Consider the following 21361-nt stretch of genomic DNA (forward strand, 5'->3'; position numbering starts at 1 on the left):
CAGACTTTTGGGATAGGGTAAAAATGTAAAGGTCATTCACACACTCACACACACATACTCTCTCTCACTCTAAAAATAATACACTATTTGACAGTTTCAGGATTCAGCATGTCCCATTGAAATTTGAAAGCTTATGTGAAACTAGGCCATGTCCTGTAACCTCAAACATTTAGTCTAGGAAAACAGCTCTCAAGTCTCCAGCTCCCACATCGGGTATCACATGACGTCTGTGCCAAATAAGAGACCTCAAACGGTTTGGCGGGGGGGGGGGGGGGGGGGGCCGGGAAATGTTGGTAAAATGAGTTGATTAAACCTGGGGAATAGTAGTTCAGACTGTTAGCGAAAGGTATTATTTTTCTGGTTAACTGGATAGTGAAATATTAAATTATGCTCAAAGCATCTATAACAGCATATGAGATGGACAGAATGGTCTCACAACCTACTTATGTTCCGTTTGTTGGCATGGACAAAGGAGAAAGATGACTCATGCCTTTCAACAAAATAATTTTACCCTCCCCTGCTCTAATAAGTATGTTAGCTATTCGAGATCACAAAAGTCACATTAGGCCGCAGTTCACTATTTCTCAAGCTGATGCATCATAACTACACATTAGACATCAACTTTAATAGACCATTTAAGCTATTTAAGTTCCACTCTAAGCTTTCCAGTAGTTCCACTTGTACTCTGCTCTTTCTGAGGAATAAACAATTAATCCTGTGTGGTCTAAAGGACTATTGTTTATTTTCCCTCACCTAAAGGTACTCCTTTCTGCCCTTTAACTGCATTTTCAGTATGGTGCTCAAAGAACATATGGAATGAGTAAAATAATCAATACAATAAAATGTGCCAAACCAATCATAGCTTATGGATGAGAGAAAGTCTCTTAAATTGATACCAACTCAGGCAAGTAAGAGGGAGAAACCAGCCTCACTTCTGCCAAACAAACAATTGTTTACTGTTTTTTTTTTTAATTGAAATATCAGCTTTTACTGCAAATGCAAACCCAAACCATTTTCATAACAATCTCTGCAGTCAGTACTAAAATTGTGCCTTCAACACGGCACTAGTTTTATTTACTGAACAGAGGTGGTCACTAGCAGCCTGACTGTTAGGCTCTATTCCAATTCTATTTTGGAAACATTATGTTGTTAGACAAACATTTAACACTTCTGTTTTTCAGTTTCCTCTCATGCTAAATGGCTACACTACTGATCTTTATCAAATACTCTGTAAACTGCATTAGTATTTCTAGAGTTCAAGATTCTTCTGCAGCATATCTGGTCTTTACACAAATGGAATATTTCTCTTCTTCCTCTAAATTATAACGATAGTTAACAGCAATTCTCTGTCCTTGCCCTCTACATTTTTATACTCAGAAATCCATCACAGAGAAACAAGGAAATGTTACCAAGTAAACTCTGGAACACCGTAGTCTCAGAAATGGCCTAACTGCAACTTCAAACAAGATAATGACTTAGACTGAAATCTGTCCATACACTCCATTTGAACTAATGGCTATGTATTTCACCCGCTACCAGCCCTTCTTTTTTAAAAGGAGGGCCATGCGTAGCAGAAGTCTTAGAGAATTTGCTATTTTTTTTTCCTAGAATCAGCAAAAACTTGAACTCTGACCGGACTTACCCACAACACTTGCAGCAGTTCAATGCACTAGAGAAATCAAAGCTGTTTATTTGCTCTTATACAAAAGAGAATTTGCAGTTTAGTATATTAGGCATTTGTATTCTGTGACTGATATAGCCCCAAAAGGATGTAAAGAGCCCAATAGTATACATACTTTTTTAATTACTTAAAGGATAGCTTATATTTATTAGGTTCAAGAGGAATTCTTAGCTAAACAGTCACAGAAGATGATACTCTTACAAACGTGTTGAACTATGCCATATGTGTGCAATTATATTCTAATTGCAATTTAAGCTAGATTATGTAAATATAAATTGATAGAACAAGTTATCAAAAAAAGAAAGCAGCAAATAACTTTTTTTCTTTTTTAAATGAATAACAACTAATGGAGGCCCCTAGACAAAAAGAAGATGACTAAAAGTGTTCACCAGGCTTTTGTAAACTCAAATACAACACCCATCGCCTCTAGAAGCCACTCTCATAGCTCATACTATCACCCAGCTGCTTTGGCAGTTCGCCCTGGCAGGCCACAGAGGAGCTGAACGGGCATTATCCCGTGGCACACCAGACAGCAACCCAGCATCTTATCGCACTCACCCGCTAACCTTGAACACTACAAGCACAGCCGCTGCTTTACAATCAAGTGCACAAACTACAACAAATTCACTGGAAGAGAATCTCCTTTTTTGGGACAGCAATCCCAACATTTACAAACGGGGATGATAAACACTAGTAAATTGCTGGAATAGCAGCTTCCGAGGTCCTGTCTCAGATTTCACAGTCAGACATGTCCATCTCAGGCATTTGAACCCTAAACAGCAGAGGCAGCAGTTACTGCTAGACCACTATCACTTGAGCAGTAGGGTATACAAGTATAAAAGCTGTAGCCTTGCACAGCTAAGGAAACAAGGGTAAACTCTGCAGCTACCTGTTGAGAAAATGAAGTATTTTTCCCTCCACTTCAGGAGATCATAAAGCCCAGAAAGAGGGCATTTTTGGTCTAGGCACAGCACACGCGAGCTGTATGAAAGCCAAGCTAAAACCACAGCTGCTTAAAGAAATGCTTTGGATATGCAGAAAAACATAACTATTTCTCAGTTAGGTGGAGAACCAGAACTCAGCACAAGACTCCCAGCAGACAAACACCGAGCAAGCCCTCCTCGAGGGGGCGGCCCGCTCTCGCAGCTAGGCCTGGCGCTGGCTTCGGGAAGGCCTCGCTCCCCTCGCCCGCCTGCCCCGTGGCCGGCCACAGGACCCTGCAGAGCCCCAGGCTGGTTAAGCGAAGGGGAAGGTGACTGCCGAGCAAAGAAAAGCTGAATTTCCCCTCCAGGCGTCACGGTACCCGCCCAGTCCCTCCACCGGCCCTGCCTGGCCCCGGCCCGGCTCCTCCGCGGTGCCCGCACCCGGCCGGACCCTCCCGAAGCGCCGCGCGCGGAAGCGGGTAGACGGACTCTAAAAGAAAAGCACCCGCCCGGGGTGACAAGCAGGCGCCGCGCCCAATAAGCATCGGGAGCGGCGGGGCGGGGGCCAATGGGGCGGCGGGGCGGGCCGAGGCGGCCGCGCGCCGGGAGCCTTGGTAACGCGCGGGCCGCGTGCGGGGAGTGCGGCGCGGAGCGGAGCGGCCCCCGCCATGAAGATCGAGGAGGTGAAGAGCACCTCGAAGACGCAGCGCATCGCCGCCCACAGCCACGTCAAGGGGCTGGGGCTGGACGAGAGCGGCACGGCCAAGCCGGCGGGCGCCGGGCTCGTGGGACAGGAGAACGCGCGGGAGGTGAGCGGCGGCGCGGCCTGCCCGGCCCGGCCCGGCCCGCTCGGGACGGCGGTCTGTGCGCGCCGGGTGCCCCTCTTCCCCTTCGTCCCGCTCCCTTCGGCGAGCGAGGCTCGACCCGGCCTCCTCCGCTTACTCCGCTGCTGCCTGGGAAGCGGCGCGGGCAGCCCTGGGCTGCTCCTTGTGCCGCTACTCTTGTATCACCCGGCGCCGCGGGCAGGTGACAGCGTCCCGGGTTTTAGGCGTAGAAATTGAGGTATGGAAAGCAGGAAAGCCCGCCTAAAGTCAGCGATTTGGTGCAGCTAGGGACCGGCGCTTCAGTTGCAGTCTGACGGCTGGCCCCGGGCCGGCGCTTTAGCCATTCTGTCTTTCTGAAAGTCACAGAGCCGTTTCTTGCTTCATTCTTAAACCTTAGTGTGTGTGTGTAGTCCTGGGAGGGACCGGGGGATCCTGGGACTGACGGAAGTCTGTGCTTCTACATCTGGGTTTTGTTGCTTGTGACTTTTTTCTCAATCTCTTCAGCAAATAAAATGATTGCAAGAAGTAGGTCTCCCTGATCTTGCTTCACTTTTATATGCTTAAAACTGAAGTCTTCTTTAATTTTAGTGGGTTCTCAAAGCCTAATATCTCTAAGTACTTTAAATAACACTGGAACGAAAGATACTATAGCAATGCGTTTCATAACAGTTTAAATGTTTACTTAATTTATAGGCATGTGGGGTTATAGTGGAATTAATCAAAAGCAAGAAAATGGCTGGAAGAGCTGTGCTGTTGGCAGGACCTCCTGGAACTGGCAAGGTATTATTTTTCTTTTGATATGGAGTAAAGTATCCCCAAATTATTTTAGGTCAATCTGTTGTCAAAACCATTGTAGGGCAGTAGTTGCAGGAGGTTTCCATCTACTGGAGGTTTTTTCATGATTGTATTGCCATGGTTTCTTGCTTTATGTTTTGATTTTTGCCATGGCTTCAACAGTAGCGGTATGCAGTGGTTTGTTCAGGCATCATTAGCGTGAAACTATCTTATATAGATTAACCAAACACATATGTAACGTGCATTCTGAAGAAAAGTCTTAGAAGTTAATTTAGTATTAGAGGCCTTAAAAGTTTTTGCTTTGTTTTGTTTTTCTCTTGTTATTTAACGCTTATTGCCTTTTGTACCAGATGTCAAATTCAAATGCCTGGTATTGTTTCTTTAAAGTGTTGTGCAAGTCCTAGATAAAAGCTACTTTATGTGTGTTGAATTTGTTTGGTGTGGGGTGGTAGTTATATGTGAGAAGTCTGTAAGTCAGACAGAACAGGAGTAGTATTAAAGTGATGGTTTGGATGAAATAGGATATGATGAGTGAAGTTGGTGCTGTGGAGAAAGAATCCTTTGTTCTCATGAAAAATGAAGTGCGTAATTTTTTTCCTTTCTTTTGAAGACTGCTTTAGCTTTAGCTATTGCTCAGGAACTGGGAAGTAAAGTTCCCTTTTGTCCTATGGTTGGAAGTGAGGTCTATTCCACTGAGATCAAGAAAACAGAAGTCCTAATGGAAAACTTCCGGAGGGCAATTGGTAAGTTTCAGAAAAAATAGAAGAATTAAGTATTTATATGATTTGTGACCCTGCTTGAGCAGGGGGGTTGGACTAGATCATCTTCAGAGGTACCTTCCAACTTCAGCCATTCTGTGATTCTGGTTTTGTTTTTGCCCCGTAATCTAAAAAGGAAAAGCTTCTAAGTGGCCTTGGTGGCTGTCAGATCACAGCCTGTTCTTCTTTTCAGTGCTCATCTTAACTGGGTGAACGTCTTCCACCCTTAATGGAGACGGTAGGGTTTTCTGCATATAAGACATAATTTAGTCATCATATCCCACAGTTATTTTGGTTCATTCTTCTTCCCCAGACTCACTTCTCAACTTCCAGATTCATCTCCTGGTTTTGTCTGTGGCTCTCAAAAAAGCTGAAAGAAAAGCTATTTTAGTTTTTTTATGTTAACAGAAATATTGGTAGACGGCAAAGTGCTCTCTCCTTTTTTCTTTAATGATTTCACCGTAGTAAGCAAACAGTCTTAAGCAGGGACTCCCAAATGGCAACGTTCAGCCTAACTTATTATTTCGGATGAGCACAAAGTGAGTTCCATGCCAGCGAAATAAATGCCTTAACCTAATATCTTCCTCAGCTCTAGAGGAAGACACAAGGCTTTTACAAGCTTGATATAGGTTGGTTAAATTTGCAACACAGCCCACTGAGTATCTACAATCTTTTATATGATTGCTGCTGACAGCTGATAAATGCAGTTAGAAGTGGACCTTGTTTATGAGGATTGCCTAAAGATAGCCTAGTTGACTTTAGTACTGAACGTATTAACAGTTAATTTTCTTGGCTTCTGTATCATTATTCCCCTCAGACTTCATCTAAGTATTTCATAGCAGTAAGGTGAAGAAATCTCTCAGTGGTGCAACCAAACAAAACTATTCCGTTGACTTTCATAAGAAAGCAATTTTCAGTAATCTCTGGTCTTCTAGTCACCATAAATCTGGCAGGGCTTGGGGGAGGGAAGCCAGACTCTAAGTAGTCTGCAGTGTTTCCTTGATGTGATGAAGTTCCCTGTCAGAGATTTTGAAACTTGAACCAACAGATGAAACTTATGCCATCTGTGTTGTCATTTCTAGAGATAGCAGTATTTTAAATCTGTCTAGTTAACAGCCAGCTACATTGTTAGTTCCCTGCATTCCCTGAATGTCAGTAGAGAGAAAATTCTAAACAAATATTGGTGTTAATGAAAGATCCAACTTTTTATTCCTTTCTGTTGAATTCTCTGTCACATTTTCATAACACGACCTTTATTGGAAAAAAAAAAAAAAATCTCCAGAATGTTTTAAGGGACAGTAAAGCACTATCTCTTGTAATGGAACACTTTCAATAAGTTTATCAGTTGTTTCAGTTTCATTGCCTGGTAAATAAACAATTTTAAAGGGTGCATTTTCTGAAAAATTTTGTAGGCACAGTGCAACGTCAGCTGTGACTGGGTGCAAGAGAAACTTCAGCTTGCATATCTGTCAGTACCTACTGTACTGAGCTAGTTTATATATCTTTTTATATCATTCCTTATCAGCAGGTTGTATATTCATCATCTGTTGCTCATATTGTGCATTTTGCTTTCAGGTGGTTTAGCCACCTCAGTTTATAAATATGATCAGGGATGCTAACATCAGTCTCTCTCGTAAAACTTTTTTCTTGGAAACGATAGAAAACTGGAAACTGGTTTGGACCCACTGCTGTATAAGGAAACAGAGGTGACTCAGAATTTATTAAAATTCTTGGCCAAGATAAGGTTTTGTAAATCTCCAGACGACGACTCCAGTGGTATTCTTTGTCTTCTTTCAAACTGATTTTCAGTGCCAGCTTAAGAATTGTTCTATCAGAAGTATTATGGCTGGTAGTCTTTTAATATACCTGACATAGTCTAACTACCAGGCACTGTTTGGGTGTAGTAGAGAGTTTATGGTATGTGAGAAACATAAAAAGACGGAGTAGGAAATGAAAAGATGGAGTTGTCATACAGGTTTAAAAAAACTTCAGCAGAGAGTGATTAAACCTGTATAAGAGCTTATTAGCAGCTGGCAAGGATGTTGACAGTAGCTAATGTTAGAGCTCAGTTGCAGTAAAAAATAACTACTGGAATAGCCACTTAAATAGCATATGTGTTCCCTGTATCTCCAGACTGTAACTGCCAGTAAATCAAACGAGAACTATTTGACTCCATATAGTGCTATTGAGCCAAACCATGAAATATCCCTTAATTTCCTCCTTAGACTCATGCTTCTAATTTGTGAGAACGAAACGTCTGTGTTAGTTACAGAGCTCTTTGGGAATGAAGTTCATAGCTAATACATGCAGATTCATCTGTAAACAAAGGAACAGTAGTAATAAGCTCAAAACATTGATAACCTTTGTTCAGATTATGCTAATCTGTAAATATCTTTTATGGACGCATCTACGTGAGTGCATTAGTTCAGATCAGAGTCGTGCTTCTGAAGCAAATCTCTAAGCTGTCCCCACTGACTCAGCTTTGATTTGCGTTGTGGAACAAACTCAGGGTATGCGAAATGGATTATTTTCAGATGAAATGAAACTGGAAGATGTGCTTAGGAACATGCAAAATATACTCCAAACACAAATGGGCTTACAATCTATGGGACCAGAAAAGAGCTGGGACTCAAACTTTGTGTGTTTGTTTTTTTGTTTTAAAAAAAAATGTCCAGTTCTTAGCACCAGTCATTTTACTGTGCAGATTCATATATTGCTCCACACCTCTTCCTCACGTAGCCTATGTGATGCAGCATTGTTGATCAATTTTGTAACTCAGAGGGTTGGTTTTTTTTGTCAGATGTTTTGGCATACATGGAAAAACACTTAAAAATTTACTGAAATTCATTTATATAACACTTTTTCATGTAGTGCTAAATAAGAAATAGCAAACATTTCTTACCAGGAAACTATCGTATTATTCACAATTAACCCAGTTCTCACATTTCAAATCCTGTTCTTAATTTGAGTCCGGTAGAGGGAGACAGACTCGTATTTGTCAGTCCTTTATATTTGCCTATCAGCAACTCAAGAGGACTGGTGAAGTGTCTGATCTATTTCAAAGCAACATGACAAGTTTTGGAACAAGGAAAGTTTTATAAAGTCCTAATAACCTCAGATTGTGCAGGATGACTTCCTTATATCTTGTTAGAGCCCATTCATTATTTTTGGTATGGCATGTGTGTCTCATAAAATACTGACTTTATTATAAAGTCTCTTCAGATGTGGGTTCTTTGAACTTTCTTGTAGTTAGAACCTCTGCATAACTGTAGTGGTGGTGGTGGTGATGATAGTGGTTTTTCTTTGGAACACTGCAACCTTAAAACTCTCTTCGGCTCTGTGTTATTTATCAGTTTAAAATTAGTTGATTATAGTAGTTGTGACTAGAAAGAAAGTATTCAGATACCTGGATTTCTCAACCATCTCAAAAAGTGCAAAGTAAGAATGTCACTGTCAACTATTTTGAAATAGCTTTGTATTTGGACTGTAGCAGATTCTGTTAAACTTTATCTAGCCCTTCTTTTGTTATTAACTAGAAGAATATTTAAAATGGTACGTTAACTTTTTCTAAAGAGGTTCTAATACAGTACCTATTAATCAATTTATGTTATCGTTAACTTAGCTGATAAAATTTAAAGTTCTAGCAAAGTTACTTTTTCTTTCTGTGTGTTTTTTCCCACTTGTCAGGGCTGTTCTGAGGATAGGTAAATTGCATAAGATTCCATATTAAATTAGTGCTACTGATCTTCATTTTCAAAATTTTGATGAACTGTTTTTCTGTTTCTAGTATATCTAAACAAATCAGGGAAATCTCCTCTTTTGGGGGAACAAATCAGGCAAATCTCTTTTGGGGGACATGGAAAAGTGGGTATATTGAAGGACAGAAAGAAAACAAATTCTTGGAGCTCAATAAACTGCTTTGCAGGTCAGAATTTCAGGCTGAGCTTTCCCTCTCATGATGTGGGATGAATAGTCTCACCTAGAATAGGACAATAATTGATCTTTCTACTTTTAAAAAGCAAAGAATTACCACGAAATGTAATATAGTCCAATAATATGTAACATTCTGGTGGCATTAAAGCAGCAGACTTCTAAGTGAGAATAATTACATGTATACAGCCCATGATTTGTGTACTGAAACTATCCTAAACAATTTCTTGCAGGGCTGAGGATTAAAGAGACCAAGGAGGTTTATGAAGGAGAAGTCACAGAGCTAACTCCATGTGAGACTGAAAATCCTATGGGAGGATATGGCAAAACCATCAGCCATGTAATTATAGGACTCAAAACTGCAAAGGGAACTAAGCAGTTGAAGGTATGTATGGTACAGTCTCAAAATTTTCCTTCAGTATTTCAGATCTGCGTCGTCTTTTTTCAGCAGCTTTTGTCTCCATTTTAAGTTCTTGATCTCCATCTCAGTAGAGAGGGGATGCCAGGAGCCTGTTTCTTTTGCTAGACAGCTTTATCCTGCTTCTCAGCATGTATGTTTATCTACTTTAACTACAATATTTAGATGGTAGTCTTGCCTCCTCCTAATTGAATTGTGGATAACCCCATCATTTAGGTAGCAGTCCCTTTTATTTTTCTTTTTGACAGCTCACACTTGTGTGTCTTCAGTGAGTCAAAGGAGAGTTTAAGGAGGAAGACATTCTGAACAGTTTTACAGCATAACTAGCACCATAGAGCAAAGGGGCTGAGTTGAGAAGCTGAGCTCTGACCTGTCTCGGTCTGTGATATGTTTACACTGACCGTGACTATAACTTCTTGCTCATGATAACAGTTGTATAAGAAAGCTCTTGTTTGGTTTTATTTTCCTGATACTCAACTTAATTTTTGAGGATAGTTTCAATAAACCTTGCCTACTTCAGTATAAATTGTTCTTTCTGCCACATCCCTTCTTTCCATGTGGGGAAGATAAGCTCTCCTGAATATGTGATGGAGAACTAGAAATTGAGCTGGTATGTCGCCAACTCAGACCCACTTTCCCATTGTTTTCTTACACAAGTCGCTCTCCATGTTATTTAATTTCCCTGTCAATAAAATGAATATGAGAGAACTGAAAGGTGTCTCTGCCTGTTAAGTGTCAACTTGCATGTATTTACTCTGAAAAACGAGAAAATGCAGAGCAAAAGTGAATAAACACAAAGAGAAACAAAAGCGTTAATGTTTCCACATCGTTGCTCTCCCTTACACAACTCCACAGAGGATATGCACTCTTAAGAGATCAAGTAGTATGATCTGCTTTAGAAGCAAGAGCCAGATTTTTTTTAAACTTACTAGAAAGCAATGGAACTGCCACATCTTATGTTTGAATGTATTGCCACCTTTTACAGTGGCATACTTTACAATAGTAATTGGCATCATTATGTTTTTGGCACTTGCTTCCTTCAGATAGCAGATCTTTTTGTAAGAAAATAAGTTTGGTGCATCTTCTTTCATGTATTACAATAAGTTTTACTCTACTGCTACTCCAAGTGCTGCAGCTTTATAAAAACCTAGATGCGTTGTTGGGGGCAGTTGTATTTTAATTTTGTCTGATGGGAGGGACCTTTAGACTAAATTTCTTTTCCTTGATTATCATAATAATGTGGAGCTGTTCTAATTAACTATGATATTTACTTGTCTCCAGCTGGACCCAAGCATATTTGAAAGCTTGCAGAAGGAGCGAGTGGAAACAGGTGATGTTATTTACATCGAAGCAAACAGTGGAGCTGTCAAGGTAAAAGCAGGAATAGTTCTGCACGTCTATGCAGGTTGATGTATTCTTGCAGATTTTTCTTCTCTCCTTTTGTTAGAAGGCTCTCATTTATTAACCTTAATTGACATGGAACGGTTACATGGAAGTTTTAAAAAGAGCACAATGTTTCTCTGATCTGGAGAGAAAAATGTCTCTTGTGCCAAAAGAAAGTGGTCATCTTGTTCACAATTAAGGTCATCTGGCAGGGAAGCTATCGCTGATGCTGCCTGGATGAGCTTTCTTTTTTTGTAAGATCAAGACATCTTTAAGGGAAGGGAAAAAAAACCCAAGCAACTTTAGTCATTTTCAGGCTGACATGTGCAGTGTATTTAATCTTTCGTTTATCTTTCTGGTATTTTCTCCACAAGATATATACAGGTAGAAGGGAACACTGCATTAGTTAGCATTCTTTTCATATCTGATTTAAAATGTAGTGTACAGCGATACTTGCTGTTTAATGGATGAGCATAATATTTTGTATCGTATAATAAATCACCCACCTACAAAGGAGTCTTGAACAGTTCTCCCAATCTCTAGTTAATCTGCTGGATTTGTTCTTTAGCAAGAATTGCATACAGTTAAAAGAAGGGGAGAGAAGAGTGGAACGTTCTTACTACTGAAAATATCAGATATTTTTCAAGAGCGTTTTTGAGCTTTGATCAGTAGACAGGATATGCCTGTTGCTAAGCAGGGAGTGGGGCATCTGAATTGTCAGCTGAAGCTTGTCAGGACTAGAATTGTGAACAAAGTGCTTTATCAAGTTTGTATCGGTGAAGGTTTTTGCATTGAATCTAATGCTATAGCTGGGGTTCTCTTTTTTGCCTTTCTTCAGAGGCAAGGCAGGTGTGATACCTATGCTACGGAATTTGACCTTGAGGCTGAAGAATATGTTCCTTTGCCGAAGGGTGATGTGCACAAGAAAAAGGAAATTATTCAGGATGTCACCCTGCATGACTTGGATGTGGCCAATGCTCGACCTCAGGTATCCAACCGCACAGGTTAAATCTTTACAGAAGAACTCTTTGACAAACGTGCAATGGAGAGTTAGAATAATTGAGGAGATGCAGAAAGCTTTGAGATACCCTTACTCATTACAAAGAGGTTACTACTATAGGAAAAGGTCTTACCTTGAAAGCTAGTCCAGCTCCCCTCTCTGTTTGTGTGGATGTCTTGTTGCAGCTGATTACAGCGGTGACCTTTGCACCCAGATTAACGAGGCCATTGCTAGGTTAGGATTCATGCACCTGGTGATGGAACATTTGTCAGAGTGCATTTTGTAACACCACAGAGAACAGCCTTATGTTCATAGAGGAGCTTCCACATGGATACTTGGGATCCACTGCCTTCACAGTTAATGCATAATCTAGACCTACCTCTCTCCTTCCCTGCACCATCTTCCCCCATCCCCTACAAAAAAAGAGCAGCGTGGGCTGCCACCAGGGAAAGAGATCATTTCTTTCTATTATGAAGGAAAGACGCCTGAGCAGTGAGGTAGCAACAGCCATCAGGTGTGCATCATTTTATTTATTAAAAGTTCTGAATGTAGATTAACTTCCTCTGCTCTGTATTTATGGTTTTGTGGCCATGAAAGGGAAACTACAAGCACTTTGATAAATGGTCATTAAGTTTTGACTTTGCTGCAGATTCTGGTAATGCCCTGCATCTTTCAGAAGTGTTTCATAACTTCTCATGAAACTCCCGTGTGTTTTTCAGTAGAGCTCTGCACATACTGCAGCAAAAAATTGAAAATAGGGAATTACTACTTGCAGTATCTTAACATAAACCTAGTATTGAGGGGACTCCACTTTTGTCATAAACAAAACCCAATGGCAATGCAGTATCTTTAAACAAAGGCTAACAGTGTGATATCACAGCCACTTAACCTGCTCCGTTTCCATAAACGTCCTTTTTTCAACCAAATCACTTACGTGATTAAATCAAGCATAATTGTTCCTGTGTTGGCAGGCTTAACAGTTACAGTGCAAGCGGGCAATCCCAAGTCTCTCTTCCCTGACCCCGTCAGTTCTTGTGAGCTTCTCTGGGACAAAAACAGGTGAATTTTTAAGAGGGTATCTCATTTTGGTCTCCTGTGTTCTCCAAATGAGCAAGTCTAAAGAAAGAATGAGGAGGTAGCTAATTAAATGATAATGTTTAGAATATCACTGCATTGAAGTGACTGAACCTTTGGCAAATAATCAACCTGTACTGAAACCAAGTATCAATTTCTTCGATCTATTTTTGATTTACAGGATTCTTGTTCAGATGGTGCGTGTTCACTATCAGGCCTCATAGTTGATCTGTAACTTTCTTTTCCTAGGGTGGGCAAGACATCCTTTCTATGATGGGACAATTGATGAAGCCTAAGAAAACTGAAATTACGGGTATGAATCCTAAATCGTATTTCTAGTCCAGCATAACCTATATTTTTGCCAATTAGGAAAGGATTAAAATGGGGTTATTCATGCAGCATCTCTAGTGATTAATACCTTCATAATATTTATTCATAGAGCCTCAGATTTCATAAAGTGGTGATTTTAGCTGCTAGAATTGCAGCAGCTGGAATCAGTAACTCCACAGTATTGTTTTGTATGTATAACGATACTCCATATACTGCGCTCTGCATGCAGCTTCCTGAGGAGAAAGAGGCAGAATGCAAGTGCCACCCTCCTCCTCAAAATATTGCTGACAGAGAGTACGTGGTTCACGTTTCCTACTAAGAGCCAAACTGAACCAAAAAAAATCAAAAATCCTTTGCCAGAGCGCATTCTTATGTGAAGCGACCGTGCTGTATTTCTGTGGAGTAGAAAAATGACTCCTAAAGACTCCAATGTTGGTTTGGTTTTTGCATTGACTCTTCCATACCAGTGGCCTATCAACTTAACGCTGTATGTACACTGCTGCTCTGCCCACCTTTAGATCATTGGAGAAAAAAGATCTAGAGAAAGATCTATTCTCCTTTTTGCTGTGAAAGAAAAGATGTTTCAATAAGTGACTATCTAAATTCAGATCAAAGTCTGTTTCAGTACCTAAGTTGAATGGTGCTCTTTTGAAGTGTTTCCTCTATTCCAGAGGTCACTTTGCCTATCTTCAAGTCAGACTTATCCATGTAACATCTTGTGTGGCTTTGAGATCCATATGTTCACAGAATTTTTATACAGCCCTATTTTTCAGGGCTAAACACAACTGCTTTGCTGAAACACAGTAGCAATGTTTTGTTCTTTCAGTCATGTTTTTTTCAGTCATGCTTGGAAACTTTTTGTTAAATTGATGTTTGACTGATTTCCCCACCACCACCACCATTGTTTCACAAGCAGTGTGAGCAGACAGATGATCCTAGTTAAGTGCTAGAATTTTTGCTGTCCCATCTGAAAATATTTTGTTGCATGGATGTCTGCCCAATACAGGAGTGAAACCATAGATCTCAGTTCAGCCTTAAATGCCACTGAATGGTAGTGTCACAGAGATTTGCCTTGTGGCGGTAAGATACCAACCCATGAGAAAACTTAAGGAGAATTTTGTCTTAAGTCTTTCATACAGACCTATAGCTCACTAGCAGAACAACTAATGTATTTTCTTTTGGTTCTGATAGACAAACTTCGAGGAGAGATAAATAAGGTGGTAAATAAATACATTGATCAAGGCATTGCAGAGCTGGTCCCAGGTGTACTCTTTGTAGATGAGGTTCACATGTTGGATATTGAATGTTTCACATACCTGCACCGAGCACTGGAATCTTCCATTTCCCCCATTGTCATATTTGCTTCCAATCGTGGAAACTGCGTTATCAGGTATGATGTCTAAAATTGAATTTTCCGGTTTGCATTGTCAGTAAACCTCAGGGGTTAGCTATATCAACAGAAAAAGTTACACTCTGTAAATGCTTTTTGTCTCTTATGCTGACATCTATGGTAATCTCCCACATGGGTAAAAAACAGTATTGGTGCTTGAAGGCTATTTCTGAGTTTTGTGATGGGAAAAGCATTTAATGCCAGGGTGGCTGAGTCAGAGCAGAATAGAATTCCTCCTCTTATTTGCACTGACATGTCCCTCTTCCTCTAACAGCCTCGGAACGGTCTATTGCCTGGGCGTTCTGTTACAATTACCCTTCTCACTGGATATCTGTAACGCATCTTTTGTCTGCACATTAGAAACATTCAAAGCACTACAGCTACAAAACTTCTAATATCATAGTTTCCTGCTTCTTTTGAATCCTTTTGCTATCTCCTATCCTTGTTGCATCAGACTTCCGCTTCTTGTTCTCACTGTTAAAACCTGTCATGACTCAGCCTCTTCTCATTCTTCATTCTTTCCTGCTACGTTAGTCTGGCTTTTTCTGTTTTTCTGGTAATGACAACTAGTCTGTTCTCCTTCTTTACTTCAGTTCATACCTCTGCTTTGATATTTTGCACCTAGACAATGCATTCTTTGCATTTTCAGCAAAAGTACTCGCCTGTTTCAGATTCTTTCTTAGGTTCTACTGCTAATTTATGATCTAGGTCTAATTACAGCTAAACAAGCTGTCATTAGCAATGATGGCTACTCTTTTTAAACTGATTTAACTCAGCTATGTAACCAGCTATTTCTTTCCCTTTTACTGACTCATCTGGTATTAATCTTGCTCCATTTTCATTGCTTAGAAGTCAAGGTGATAAGCCCTTTAAAAATGTTTAAGGTAGACATGGTGGTGCTCTCTAGCCCAATGCATGAGATGGCTGTCTTGTAAAATGAGAGAAGAAAGAGATCTGTCAGCATGGATTCACTGCTGTTCTTGTTAGGAGAAACCTGTGATTTATGAAAGCATGATAGTTGTATCTAATGTTAGTAAGTTATGTCCTTCAAAAGCAAGGTGCTTAACAGCATACTATTATGTCAAGTAGTTGGAGATGCTCTGACCTGCCTACGGATGGTTCTTAAAAGGGTTGGGAAGGGATTAATTGTCTGTATAACACAGTTGGTTCTGTAACCTGTTAAGAGAAGGAATCTCTTTGGATGAGAGAGCACCATCTACTGGAGAGTACAGCAGGAGGTGATGGTAGAGCAATTTGGTTCATTTCCCGTGGCAGACTATGACCAAAAAAGTGCCTAAATATTGGCACTGTGTTTGTGAATGTAGTTGTCTACTAGCATTTTACCATTTTCATCTGAGGTCTGAGTAGGTCCCATGGAATCTGCATATTGTTCACTCTGACTTCCCAGCCAATCTTGGCTGTCTTGGAAAAGCAAGAGTTGACGTGCCTGCAGCCTTTGCTGTTGGGTGTTGCACCTCAAACAAGTAAAATGAGTGAGGGTCCAGATCCTGCTGTACCCTTCATGCACAGACCTCCACCTTCCACCTTGCTGGATTGTCAGCATGGAAAGTAAACCACTGCAGTATTCGCTGAAGGGGATGGGGAGAGGATTGAGCAGAGTAACGGCTCCCTCAGGAAGAGGGGTTATTCTCCAAACGGCTGACGTTGCATATAATTTCTACTGATTTTGCTAAACAACTTAGAAGAATGACTTCTTCCTTGCTGGAAGATACTTTGGAACATTAGATGAGATGTTAAGATACAGTATAGAGAAAGGTGAAAGAAAGCCTGCACCAGCAAGTAAGCAGCACCTCTAACTATTCTGAGTGACACCTTTAAGAGCATAAGAAATAGTATTTGTTTTCCTCAGGCTGTCCAGTTTGTACTTCAAACTAGAATATGTTCCCTGGCTGTGTATATGGGGAATGTCTCTCTATGGGAAGACACAACTGTAAAATAGCGCATGTGTTAGTCACTTATTATTGATTTTAGTCAAATTAATGTACTGAACTCAAAATAGTATCTGATCTCTTTCTATTTGATTCCTCCCTCAGAGGCACAGAGGATATAGTATCTCCTCATGGAATACCACTAGACCTGTTGGACAGAGTGATGATTATCCGAACCATGCTGTATACACCCCAAGAAATGAAGCAGGTATGCACAACGTTTAAAGAGAGCTTCTAAAAACTCCCTGGAGTTCAAGTCTCTTGGGATAGCTAGAACACCTCTGTAGATGCTGTTACTATAGAGCTCTTTGACTCTGCATGATCAGCAGGGTTTGTAAGCACAGAAGCTTACCAGTTCCTGAATACATGGTGTTTTAGTAACTATTTATAGTAAGTTGTTTAAAATTGCAAATGCAATTTGTTTTGATGTCCAATTTCCACCCACTGATGAATTGTCACTTTCAGCTCTAGACAAGTTTGCCAACGCATCTCACTTGCATGAAACAGTATGAATTGTTAGCTGACCTTATCTTTTATTCAGATGTGCTTTCCACGAAGTCTGCAAGTTCCAGCAGGTAGTGCTTTTTCAGTTGTTAGGAGATGAAGTGTTACGTTTTGGGATCTTTGGTCCCAGACCTCACACTGTTACTCCACATAAGAGACAAGAGGGACTGTGGAATACTTTATGCAATGCATTTTTGTCTCACTGCTCTCTACTATAGTTTTTACCTATGTCGTCTGTCTCCTGGAACTGCAAGGTAAATGTTTTTCATGTTCCCAGTCAAGTTTGGAAATGTAGGCGCAGTAAACGTTGCAGAGATACACTTCTGAGTGCCTGAAACTTTTCCTGTGGGGCCATCACGATGTATTGTGTATCGATTTTAATGCTTGGGTGCCATTATGATGCATCGTGTCAAAGATCCCCCTCATTAGCGTCTCAATGCTGTGAAGTGACACAATGCAGGAGCCATTACGGTTTATCATGTCAATTCTTTGTATTATTTAAGAGATAGTGTCAATGGAGGAGAGGCTTGTCACAAGATAATAGTCTTCTGCTGCTGGATAAGTGCCAAGGTGAAGCTGAGGCATTTATCGAATATACACGGAGTGGCAAAGCTTCATTTCACTTGTTTTGAGGAGCTTTTCACATGCTACTCTTGTGAGCCATGCTCAGGATGATTTTTCGGTACCTAAAAGGATACTTTAAAACGCTATAGTATAGATTACAATGGAAGAGCCAAGGGATTTAATAAAAGATTGTGTTTTGTCCATATGCAAAACCAGTTTTAGAGTGTGACTTTCACTTAAAGCCTGGAGGTTTTAAAGATTGTTGTCTGAACTTCCCTATGCTGTGTGTGGATTTTGGGTAGTTAGCATAGTAGGAGTGGTTACTCCAATTTATTTATTGTTAGGCATATATATATATATATATATATATATATATATATAAAAAATATATCACACTAGTTAAATATTTAAATTATATACTTTTATACATAACATAATTAATATTATATGTAAGTATTTTATATATAGCATTAATTAACTAGTGTGCTATATTATCATGACAGATTAGACTGTTAAAGAGCTTGTTTCTGAACTGTTCGTTTTCAAAGGAGCTGGGTAAGTGCTGTGATTTCCCTCCTTTTTCACCAGCGAGAAGGAATTGTTTACAGTAGCTTTTCTTAAAGCTAAAATATTCCAGACATCGTGTCCCATAAATCATGTTCCCATAGTCATCTTCCCTTAAATTAAGGCTTTCAAATGACTTTTCCCTTGGGAGGGAAGGAGGAGCTATTACACTTGAGTTTCTAACCAAATGCAGCTATGGAGGAAAAAAAGAAAAACAAGTTTATGGCCTTTTTTTTTTTTTTTTTGCTGCCATTTTCTTTTTCATGCTAGGAGAAGTTCTCATTTTTGATATTTCCATATAAGTGAGACCCCTAGCCCTGGGTTTCAGAGTTGATTTGATTTTTTTCAGTACAAGAACTGCACATGTACCTGCTGGAAGCTTGTTCATAACCACTTGAAAATATTTCTCTTTGTTCTGATAATGTACAAATTCCATTGTGTAGCACTGATCTGGGAGTGCAGGACCCATGGTTGATTTAGTACAACCAGAATAGGGAGAAAATTCACTTGTACATGCATTCTAGTTGGGTATTGTTGTAATCAAATTTTTTTGCATATGTGCCCGCTGTTAGATAGAGGTTGTAACTGGGCCTTTTGTTCCTAGTGTATTTCGCCTGATAAATGCTTCTTTTCCTATTTCATAGCAGTTTGTTTATATATGTGTTTGCTGGGTTAATATCCTGGGGCCTGGTCCTTCTGCAAGGTTCTATAAAATTGCTAGATAAAAAGGTTTTTTTTTTAAAGCTCTTAAAGGGGGTGTTCAAGGTGTCTTATTTCTAGTGGGGATGAGCATGAAGCAGCAGCATCTGAATGAATGGAAAGTGATGTTTGGTTGATATGGAAGATAGAAAAAGATCTTCAATTTTAAATTACAATTTGAAATAGCTTTTACCATATTCAGTATTAATACCTTAGCACAACTTTCTGCCATTTCACAACCCTCTCTTTTACTCTGTTCCCTACCCTGCCTCCTCTAGCGCATTTTTATGGCTTTAATTTAAACGAGTGCTTCTTGATATCTTGTTTACAAAGCTGCCAAAGTGAAAAATACCTGTATTATATGAGGCTTGCAGTTCCAGAGTTATCTCAGCACTACAACACAACATCATTATCCAGTCTGCCCCTTATCACTCAGCTGGTAATACAGACTACCGAGAGACTTGTGCCACTTTTGTTACAGCTATATATGCTTGAGCTTATTGGTGATATCTTGCTCTCCAACTTTGTAAAGATCTTCAAACTGGTACAAGCCTGAGACTGTTCTTGAAAGATTAGATTCTTCCCAGTGATTTTTTTCTTCTTGCAGGAGTAGGTGAATCTTAGAAAGTAACTTTTTGATTTATTTTACCATCTTATTTGTCAGCGGAATAAAAAGCATGTTGTGAGCTGTTAAGGGAAGAGCGTAGCCTTTGTAGGGCTTGTTAGAGGGCTGCGCCGTATAGCAGAGGTGATATACTGCGCGATTTGGAAGCTGGTGCAGCTCTGTCCGCAGGACTCCAGCTGCCATCATTACATAAGGAAATTGAAAAAGTATGCAGCACGTGAGTTTTCTTACTCTGTTTCTCACTAGCAGATATACTTAGCTAACCTTGCAGAATTATCGTGAGGGTTAGCAGTCCAGACGTGCTACTTCACCCACCTGGTATAATTACCGGTTTGTCAACATTACATTTGTCTATTCAAAGACTTAGAGTTCCACAAATCAGCTTCAGTTTGGTGGTAAACTACAGGAGGATTGCTGCCTCTCTTCTCATTTTATACCATATCTCATCTCTAAGCTGACAGGGTTTCCAGACACTAAGCTAAGTAGTATAGTATACTAATTATTGGGGCTGTTACTTGACTTCTGCAGGTTAACTTACTCATTTATCCCAACAGATCATTAAACTTCGTGCTCAGACAGAAGGAATCAATATTAGTGAAGAAGCTCTAAACCACCTGGGGGAAATTGGTACGAAAACAACCTTAAGGTAAGTTGAGCCCAGTTGGATTTTCTCCATTGTATATTAAGTACAACTGGGTCTAGAAGCACCGCTTGGAAGTGTTTCCTGTACAATAACATGTGATCTGTTAGAACAGTGTTATCGTGAAAAATGGTGATAATCCTCTCATTTCCTCATTTAAGAAGTGTACATGGTAGAGGGTCTTGATGACCCTATACTGCTGATAAAGACCCATGTGTATCCTAACAAATCTCCTAACCATACATACATTCAATTCACTGGGATGCACTGAATTGTAATTGTTTGTTCATCTGTGTTTGATCAAAGGTATGCTGTGCAGTTACTGACCCCAGCTAACCTGCTTGCGAAGATTAATGGGAAAGACAGCATTGAGAAAGAGCATATTGAAGAAATAAATGAACTTTTCTATGATGCCAAATCCTCAGCAAAAATCTTGGCTGATCAACAGGAGAAGTACATGAAATGAAGAGCTTTTCGTAAGTTAGATGCTTTGAAGTGTCTTGAACCTTTCCCCAGGGCTAGCTTATTAACTGAATGAGAAATGTTAATGGTTTGTCTCTTTTGGGACTGAAAATATTTAAATGTTGGACTGCTTTGTCAGGACAGAATTAACTATCCAGCGTTCCTGTATCTTTGTCAACAATAAGATGCTCCATGATGTTTGTAACATCTTACTCTCCCTTTTATGAGTATATATGAAATGGATAGCTCTGGACCCATAAGTTTTGTCTGTCTTTAGATTTCATTACAGAAGTGCTCTAACTGAAGTTGATGCTTAAGAACAGTCTATTTTCTTTATGAATTTTGTTTTAAAATAGTTTCCTTTTGCAAATGAGAATTTTTTTTTGAATCAAAGTTTGTCTGAATTGCTTTATAATAAAATATTTCAAGAATACCTGAAGCTTGCATGTGTTTGTCCTGGGTGCCTAAAGCAGCTGTCAAAATAAGTTGGAAATCACAAAGCAAAGTATGAATAAATTTGATCTGTAATATAAAAATGGATCTGCAACAGAAGAAAGAAACAGTAGCAGGACCTTTAGGTGTTTACTTTTTTTGTAGGTTGTGGTTTTTTCTTCCTATAGACATCTCTGGAGAATGCAGAGATATGTAATAGTAATTCTATTAGCCCTCTTTAAAACCTTTCTTCCCCAGTAACTCATCCCTTGGGTTTTCATAAAGCAAATAAATAGGAACTGCTTTAGGTGACAGTCAGCTTCCCTACCCCCCCCTCCGTGTTCTGTCCCTACTTTCTTGATTGCCCAAGATCAAAAAAGTGTACAAAATAAAAATATATGACTACTCATACATAA

The 21361-nt window shown here is 39.8% G+C and overlaps 1 protein-coding gene across 1 annotated transcript; it reads left to right on the forward strand.

Moving 5' to 3' along the window:
* Window positions 1-3171: 3171 nt before the first annotated feature.
* Window positions 3172-20946, forward strand: RUVBL1 (RuvB like AAA ATPase 1). The gene is made up of 11 exons (XM_068907162.1): window positions 3172-3413; window positions 4122-4208; window positions 4834-4966; window positions 9145-9296; window positions 10611-10700; window positions 11551-11700; window positions 13036-13099; window positions 14308-14506; window positions 16561-16663; window positions 19966-20057; window positions 20358-20946. Exons 1-11 carry the CDS (start codon window positions 3273-3275, stop codon window positions 20515-20517), a joined length of 1371 nt encoding a protein of 456 aa, XP_068763263.1. The 5' UTR covers window positions 3172-3272; the 3' UTR covers window positions 20518-20946.
* Window positions 20947-21361: the final 415 nt, after the last annotated feature.

Source organism: Struthio camelus, chromosome 14, assembly GCF_040807025.1.
Source record: "Struthio camelus isolate bStrCam1 chromosome 14, bStrCam1.hap1, whole genome shotgun sequence".
In the NCBI taxonomy this organism is placed as follows: domain Eukaryota; kingdom Metazoa; phylum Chordata; class Aves; order Struthioniformes; family Struthionidae; genus Struthio; species Struthio camelus.

What these genes read in the sequence shown, in the direction of transcription:
- RUVBL1 (XM_068907162.1), top strand. Translation starts at nt 3,273, where the DNA reads ATGAAGATCGAGGAGGTGAAGAGCACCTCGAAGACGCAGCGCATCGCC. An exon ending in CAAACAGTGGAGCTGTCAAG is followed by an intron (nt 10,701 to 11,550) that starts GTAAAAGCAGGA and finishes GCCTTTCTTCAG; the next exon opens with AGGCAAGGCAGGTGTGATAC. An exon ending in CGTGGAAACTGCGTTATCAG is followed by an intron (nt 14,507 to 16,560) that starts GTATGATGTCTA and finishes TTCCTCCCTCAG; the next exon opens with AGGCACAGAGGATATAGTAT.